This window comes from Aspergillus homomorphus, assembly GCF_003184865.1.
Source record: "Aspergillus homomorphus CBS 101889 unplaced genomic scaffold BO97scaffold_34, whole genome shotgun sequence".
NCBI classification, from domain to species: domain Eukaryota; kingdom Fungi; phylum Ascomycota; class Eurotiomycetes; order Eurotiales; family Aspergillaceae; genus Aspergillus; species Aspergillus homomorphus.
This window is the reverse complement of record NW_020291920.1, coordinates 6,772-14,701: the sequence shown is the minus strand read 5'-3', so window position 1 is coordinate 14,701 and position 7,930 is coordinate 6,772. Positions and strand designations below refer to the sequence as shown.

Genomic DNA, 7,930 nt, shown 5'->3' with positions numbered 1-7,930 from the left:
CCGTACCTGGCCTTATACACCTCCACGAACCGAGTAGAACCCCGCTCCGGCTCTACTTGGGCAAGAGTACGGACCAGGATAAGTTGGAATGAGGCGCTGCTGATTCCATTCCAATGCCGGCCTGGCGACGAGTATTGAAGAAAATCTTCCCCAAGCTTGTGCCCGTGCGTTAATGATGGACAGGCTTGGTCTGAGTGGGGTCCTGATGTTGCGAAGATTGAGCTCGAGGTATAGGGTCATGGGCTCTGTCAGTCTGTTGCATTAATGTAATCAACCACCGAGCTGGCACTATCACCGAAGTAAAATACTTGTGAATGCATATATAGTAAGCAATACCGCATGCGCACTAAATATGCAAGAAACCAGACAGCAGCTACAACTAGCAAACACAAGATAGATCGACCATCTTCCCGTTCAATGCACTTCACTTCCTTTTACGTTCAGTCAGATCAGATTTATATACAAAGCACCTCACCAATATGCACAGATGAGCATTAAAACAAAAGAGATGAGATTCTCGAGATGAATGAACGGACGGGAATGACCCTGAAGTAAACCGTCACTGCCACTACTAACTATACTACCCACTAACCGCTGCAGTCGGTCGTCAGGTAGCGAGCTAGCTAGCTTCGCAACGATCCAGGTGCCCCAGTCATCTGTACAGACCAGCAAACTGGTCTCGTGATAAAATCTGTCTGACAAAGGAAATTGCAAGTGAGAGAAGGGGAACGAACGTCCTGGTGAGGTATACCCAGGACTCAGGACAGCCCCAAAGAAAAGAAACACAGTCATCATCGTCATCATAAACATTAGACACCATCCCGGTCGTAAACATCAACATAAAACATGAAAAACATCAAATCGCAGTCGTATCGTAACATATACCATAAACAATCATAACACAAGTGCCGCCCTGGCTGCCAGCCAAGCCCGTATCCTCGCGATGCAATAAAAATAGAAAACCCGGAAGTATGAAACAAGAACCATCAAGAAAGTGTTAAAATGAGATATGCTACCGTCCCGTTGTTCCGTTGTAACCGTTTGTTTGTGTTTGTGGGGTGAAATGCAGTAGAGGTCCTCTGCATTTCGCTGTGTTTGTGTGCGCACGAATTTCCAAGGTAGGCTGCCACCACCGACCTTGGAGAAAAGGTTCCAATGCAAGCGAATGTTCAAAGTAGGTAAGTCAGTCTCGTAAGTTGGTTGGAAGAATGTACACGAATGCAAGATAAAGCCCGAAGCCTGGATTGCCCCTCGTCGTGGGAGGGAAAGTCTGATCACATATACGCCGTGAAGCCGAAGGAGAGAGAGAATGCTGCGCGCAGAAAATAAAAAACATCATCGCTAATTTGGCAGACGAGATTCATCAAGGAGGTAATTGCTTAGCCGGCAGATATATCCAGTCGAAATGAAGTAATTGGGTCAAGTTGAGTCAAGCTGTCTATGTATATATGGGGCTAAATCATCTCTGGCTAAAGGTGGCCATGCAGTCGTAGGGTCGTTAAAAAAGGGGTCCGTTGTCACGGTGCCCAAAGAGGAGTGAAAGGTCTTCCCAGAAGACTCGGAGGTTGGAGAAGCGAAGGGATGGAGGCAGCAGAACTCAGTCAGGTCGCCCTGGTGGGGCATGGACGCAGAAAAGGAACGAGACAAAAGGCTGAGGTGGGTGAACGACACGGTTCGATGAACAAACACCAAACCTTGATCATACCATTTTTACTGGTGGCCGAAACTGGCGTCTTCCTCCTTGACCGGAGGGACGCCGCACTCCTGGACCATGCGGCGGAAATCCCGGATCACCTTTTCAGGCACCCGGTCCCACATCAGAGACCGGGAGTAGACATCGGAGGTGGCCTTGGTCGACACCTTACTCTGGACGCTGCCTCTCATGGCAGCCAGCGCTTGCTGGAGATTCGATGGCTGCTGTTGCTTGTATTCAACACCAGCATCATCATAAGTCGTCAGGGAGTTGTACTGGTCCACGTTGAGAGCGAAGACCTGCTCTTGCTCCTGCTGCTTGGTGGGCATAACCAGCGTGCTGTGGAGCTCATCCAGATTGGATGGGGCCGCCGTGCCAGTCATCTGGGCCATCTGGGCGCCAGTGATGGTGTTGGGCATGACGGCAGCGGCCGACGAGGAGGCGACAGCCGCCTGGCCCATCGGCTGGGCAAGCTCTGGAGGGGAGGAAGATAGCACGGCCTTCAGCACGTTGGCCGATTCCGCGCGGTACTCCTCGGACAGCTGAGGAATGGAGCGAGCGGAAAGCGAAGAGCCGTTCGAGGCCACAAAGGCCCCGAAGAGCAGGCACATGTAGAACGCGTTCCAGCTGAACGGATAGTCGCTGGTCGCCGACTTGTCCTTCTCGTTCGAGGCGATAACCATCGAGGTGGGCTGTGCACTGGGAGGGGCCACGGCCTCGGCATCCAAAGAGAGGCTGTTGACCATCGTAAAGTCCTCCCAGGGACTGCTGTCCATGGTCAGGTTCTCAAAGTCGGAGAATTCAGAGGGCAGATTCGAGGGGGCGGTGGGTCTGGCGTGACGCTCAAGCTTCTCCACGGTCTCCTTGAGGATGTTGTTCTTCTTACGAAGCTCGGCCGTCTCCAGTGTGTGCACGCGGATCAGCTCATCCTTGTCCATGTGCATGGTGTTGATGTACTGAGTGATCTCCTGCTGGGCGGACATCCATTCGTTCTTCTCGCGAAGGAGCTCCGCCTCCCGGAGGCGCATGCTCTGCAGCTCCTCCTCGAGATCGCTGATGATCTGCGTGTACTGCTTCTTCTCCTCTTCCAACTTCTCAGTGTGGAGCTTCTTGCGCTGGCGGGAGTCCAGACTAGAGTATCTGTTAGTGATATCATCACGCATGGGAGGGGATGTTATGGCGGCACTTACGCAGCCTGACGATTCCGCAACAGGCGCTTCTGCTGCTTCAATTCCTTGATCTCCTCCTCATTGGTGGATTGGCTGATTAGCTGGTCGATGTTGCTCAGCGTCCGCTCGGCAGGAATCTCGAAGCGAGCGTTCTTCTTGCGGATGCCGTCCCGGCGCATGCTCAAGGGCGAGCTGTTGCGGTAGGTGGGACTCTTGGTCGGACGTGCCACAGCATCGGCCATGTCTGTGGCGGCCGGCATCCAACCCTGACTCGACTGCGGGGACATGGCCACGGCTGCAGGGTGCGCGAAGGCCATGCCGGGACGGTAAGACATGGAGGGGATGCTGATGGTGCTGACGGGGCCGACGGCGCCGCCGGCGAAAGGCGCCGAGGCGCTGTGGTCCAGCTCGGAAGGGAAGTGCTCGTACATGGCGGTAGGAGTGCATGCGCCCGAGTCCTTGGACAGGGACCACGAGGCCTGCTGGGCGTATGCTGCGGACGGGTGAGCGCCATCGACGCGCATAAAAGGATTAGGGGCGGTTTCAAAGAACGGATGGCCGACTTGGGAGTTGTGGCGGGACTGATTGCTGGAGACAGAATGGGAGAAGTCGGACCAGACGGAATCTCGATGCGTGTATGCATCGGGTGCATGATCATACGAAGAAGGTCGGCGGTGGTCGGCAGCTGAGGAAGACATATCGGGTGAAGTAGAATCCAGGATCTTATCATCTAATACACTCATCTCATCCTCTTCAGGAAATGCAGGTTTGGCGTCCAAGGTGGTAGGAGATTGTTGATAGAAGTCAAATGACGGTTGAGAATATCTTGCCATGATGTGGATAATGTGAATGTGATGTGAGAAGAAATGGGGGGGGGAGAGAAGAAGAAGAAAGCCTTGAGGTCGTCGCCCAAGGGAAAGCTGTCGTGGTAATTAGAGAGACAGCAAGAGGCGGTGTGTAAAAAAAGATCGGTCGAAAAAAAGAGGTGCGGGGTTTGAATGGGTGGTTGGCGATCAAAAGGCAACGAGTCTCAATCTCCAGAAAGGATAAATATGAGATTGAAAAGTAGGAATTAAGGCAGGAGAGACGAAGAGAAGAAAAGGATTCTCGAGGCGTCTCGACGGGAAGAGGAGGAGGAAAGGAGTATTTAGAATGCGCGAGTAATGGAGGAAGAGGATTGGTAGTTGTAGGCGCGGAGGAGGCCAAAAGTGGATGCAGGGAGGAGGAAGAGGAGTAAGTATATCAAGTTGAGGGGAGAAAGATATGGGTATGAGTGTAAGAGGAGGAGGGAGTTGTTGTAGATGTAGTTATCGTTGATAATCAATAAGATGTTGATGAAGATGATGAAAGAGGAAGAGAACAAGTGACCAGCGGGAGGGGAAACGAGTCCATACATATAAGTATCTATAGCAGTCAGTAAATCATTGATAGGAACCTGAAGTCGGTCCCTGAATTGATTCTGGGTATCTGTCTACCAAGCGAAGTGGAAAAGCATCCAAATCGTACTAAATTAGATTTAGACTCCCAAATCTAAAACAAAGGCGAGTAAATTCCCACCCAAATGATTGAATTAGGAGATTCATGAGGACTTGATGCTGACCCAAGAAAACCCACAGGTTAACCTCGAGCTACAGTAGAATAGACCATTTGAAAAAAAAAAAAAATACATTCAAAGAGAAAGAGAGAATTATCCAACCAACAACAACACCAACAACAGGAACAAGAAATGACACTTCCCAAAAAAGCACTCCACTCACTATACTGCTCCTCCTAACTATGGGGCCCGTCGAACCTCGATCTCACTTCAACAAAACCCACAGCTTCCACTCTTCTTCGGAGACTCCATCAACCCTACCTTGATTGGAACTAGCCAGACCCTCCAGCACGCCAAACCCAAACCCATGAACTGCTCCCCTCAGCAGAAAAGAAGAGCCAAAAAGCAGACGCCATCCGGCGGTCAGCGGAAAAGTCAAAAGACGAGGCGAGGATTTCTGACTGTTCCCGAGATTAACGAGAGGCGATCATTGGATGCTTCGTTGGGCAGACGTGCAGCTGGCAGGGGGAGAGCAAAGGGAAAATCGCCAAAAGGTGAACAGACAAAAAGGAAAAAAAGAAAAGAAAAGAAGAATAAATCAACGCTGGATGAATAATCAGTCCAAGGTCAAGGGACGAATAATGATCATGACGCTTCTCGTGCACCCATGGGCCGCGGCGCTTCTTACCTGCCTTGCCTACTTGACTAACTGACTGACTGACTGACATACAGTTAACTACTACTACAGTGAGTACTGTATCCTCTCACGATTGCCGAAACGGAGAGACCCAAAGCTGGCCCGTGATCCCTCCTCACGGTCCCTCCCCATCATTCTCAAACCGTTCGTCGTCCGTTCGGCCCCGATCGCCCTAGTCTGGCGGATGGTACTTTTGACAACGACGGAGTAGCCTACTTACTCTGTCGGTCGACTCCGGATGCACGGTGCACAGTGCACACTGGCATACACACACACACACACGCACTTGAATAAACTGCTGCTTGGGTACTCACAGTATGTGCAATAAGCTCTCCGGATGCACATCACACCAGTATCGTGCAGGCAACGCTTCGACATGAACGAGCGACGCAAGAGAGGTCCGATGGATAGATAACGACATGAATCAATTTCACCCTGCTCGATCAACCCTAACCGCCAAAGCTAACCTAATGTGCACAACGGAAGAGAGCGAGACAGAGTCCCACATCGCGACGGGTGATGGCGGGTTCTCTATTATCGGTCATTCCACCCTCTCAACTGCAATTGACATGGTAGCCCTCGTTGCCTTCTTTGGCCTGGTCAAAGCCGTCAAGCCGACTCCGTAAGCCAGTGTGCAAGTGATGAAGCCAGGAAGGATTGAAGAGGCGTGCCGGGTGGTCGGTATCAGAAGCAGTTCAGAACCCAGACAGTGGATCAGAGTGGGGCTCCCTTCCAAACCGGTTATCGATAGCCTATCGATTACGCTCCCACGACCCCCTCCTGAGATACGCTTCAACCATCCATCCCAGGTGGTGGCAGCCCGAAACTCGCGGCAGGCAGGCTGACAAGCAGGTGCCATAGGTTCGTTCCTCTCGCTGTTGCTCTTCACAAACGTCTCATCACATCCATCGCCAAATGATTGGTACCTGGCTTCAGTAGCTGGGGGTTTCAAGACACCAGGTACAGTACCTGAACGGGCGGGAGGGAGGGGGAACCACCAAGTTACGTTAGCAGAAGACGGTCGCAGAGGATGAGGAGGAGGAGGAAGAGGGGCCGTGGGTAGCAGCGCTCTTCTCTTGGCTGTGAGTATCTGTAGTGGTAGCCTCGATGAAGATGGCGATGCTGCCCGAAAACCAGTTATCGTCCGTGCGCAGTTCTCAGTCAAGGTGCATCCCATCCACCCTTTGTCATCATCATCATCCCATGATCGGCCCCTGGGATACTGGACTCTAGGACGATTCGGTTTATTCCCCGGTAACAAGGACGATACTATCCGTACGGGCGAAGCGATACCCAGCTGAGTATGGTGGAAGCGCGACCGGCCGGTAACTGTTGCGCATCGATCAGATGAACAGACCCGCGGACGGGATGTCATACAATACGGTAAGTAAGTGGTGAGTTCGGGTGAGCAAGGCCAATCAATCCAGGGACGGTGTGACATGGAGGTTGGAATGATTGAGGCGATTTCCTTGGGCCATTGTCTACGGGTAAGTCAGGATGACGATATCGCGGACTGTCTAGGACTTCAACGTATTGTACTATACATGTAGTAGACAGACCGAGTAGAGAGAGAGAGAGAGAGAGAGAGAGAGAGAGAGAGTAAACAATCTATCGCTGGTACCGTTAGGGCCGGCCCGTTGACTGAGACCCAGTGATCCAGACCCCTCCGTCCCGCTTGGGTTTAGCGCGGCCTGTTGCCACAGCCTGTCCACTTACTGACACGCGTGGGACAGCCAGATGCTGATGCAGAGTCGAGGCCGGACATATCAGATGCAGTTGCGTGCACGCCGAGTCAGGTTGAGCATACGAAATCCGGTTCAGCCGCGAGCTTAGGCAGAGGCACAGGAAGGAAAGGAGGTCAGTGGCAGGACCACGAGATGAATGAAGAAAGCGAGCTTATCACGGTCATTGCTTTTACTGATTATGTCATTAGTATGAGTTCCTTGGAAGTCCCTACAATACTTGGATCTGCTACTGTACTAGAATCCCCTACAGTACTAGAGTTCCCTAGATTACTAGAGTATCCTACAGTACTAGAGTATCCTACAGTAGTAGAATCCCCTTCAACACTTTAATCTCATTCGTACCATCGACACTACGTCTACAGGACCACATCCATAAACAACCAACCCAAAAACCCCAACTTATACAGAAGAAGAAGTAAACCCAGCCTTCAAGCCAAACAAAACCACATCAAACCAAGCAGAAGTAGAAACCCCAGTAAGGCATCAATCAGCGCCTGCCTCCCCCATCCCAGACCCTGCCCCTCAGCAGGGGAGCCTATCGCCTCATGCATCCTATGATCAACCACCGTACCCTTACCCTACCCTACCTGACTCTATCCTACGCTCATGCTTATCCTACAGTATCCCATGTTCACGCTCACCCTAGGTATCCCTCATCATAATTCCCAGCTCATACCGCTCAAACCCCTCGGATCCTCCACCACTAAATCAAACCCTCACCCAAGACCCAAGACCAAGACCCAAATCCAAGCCCGTGCACCAAGTTCCAGACCTAATAGACCGACTTCTGCACCGCGAGAGAGCCACGAGTGAGGCGGTTATGGTTCCCGCTTTGTTTGGTGTGGTTTGGTTTGGTTTGCTCTAGGTTGGGTTGAAACTCATCCTTATCTTCATCTTAATAGGTAGGTCGATAGGTAAGTAGGTAGGTAGCGAGGCAGGATTCGTTCTCTGGTGGTGAGATGAGCTGAACTGAGCTGAGCTAGGATGGATGATTTGGGATGGGATGAGATTGGGGTAGATTGGATTATGTTGTGCATGTACAGTACAGTAGTTAGTACATCCTGCATTGCATCCTGGTAGTACAATAGATGG

General features: G+C 51.6%; 2 protein-coding genes across 2 annotated transcripts; both read right to left on the bottom strand.

The window, feature by feature from the left end:
- Window positions 1-1,524: 1,524 nt before the first annotated feature.
- Window positions 1,525-3,852, bottom strand: BO97DRAFT_153372 (putative bZIP transcription factor). Its single transcript, XM_025690183.1, has 2 exons — window positions 2,884-3,852; window positions 1,525-2,824 (listed from the first exon to the last, which is right to left on the bottom strand). The coding sequence occupies exons 1-2, from the start codon at window positions 3,693-3,695 to the stop codon at window positions 1,711-1,713; spliced, it is 1,926 nt and encodes a 641-aa protein (XP_025548943.1). The 5' UTR covers window positions 3,696-3,852; the 3' UTR covers window positions 1,525-1,710.
- Window positions 3,853-5,552: 1,700 nt separating this feature from the next.
- BO97DRAFT_153368 (uncharacterized protein) lies at window positions 5,553-6,068 on the bottom strand. The gene has a single exon (XM_025690182.1). It carries the CDS (start codon window positions 5,950-5,952, stop codon window positions 5,635-5,637), a length of 318 nt encoding a protein of 105 aa, XP_025548942.1. The 5' UTR covers window positions 5,953-6,068; the 3' UTR covers window positions 5,553-5,634.
- Between the last annotated feature and the right edge of the window lie 1,862 nt (window positions 6,069-7,930).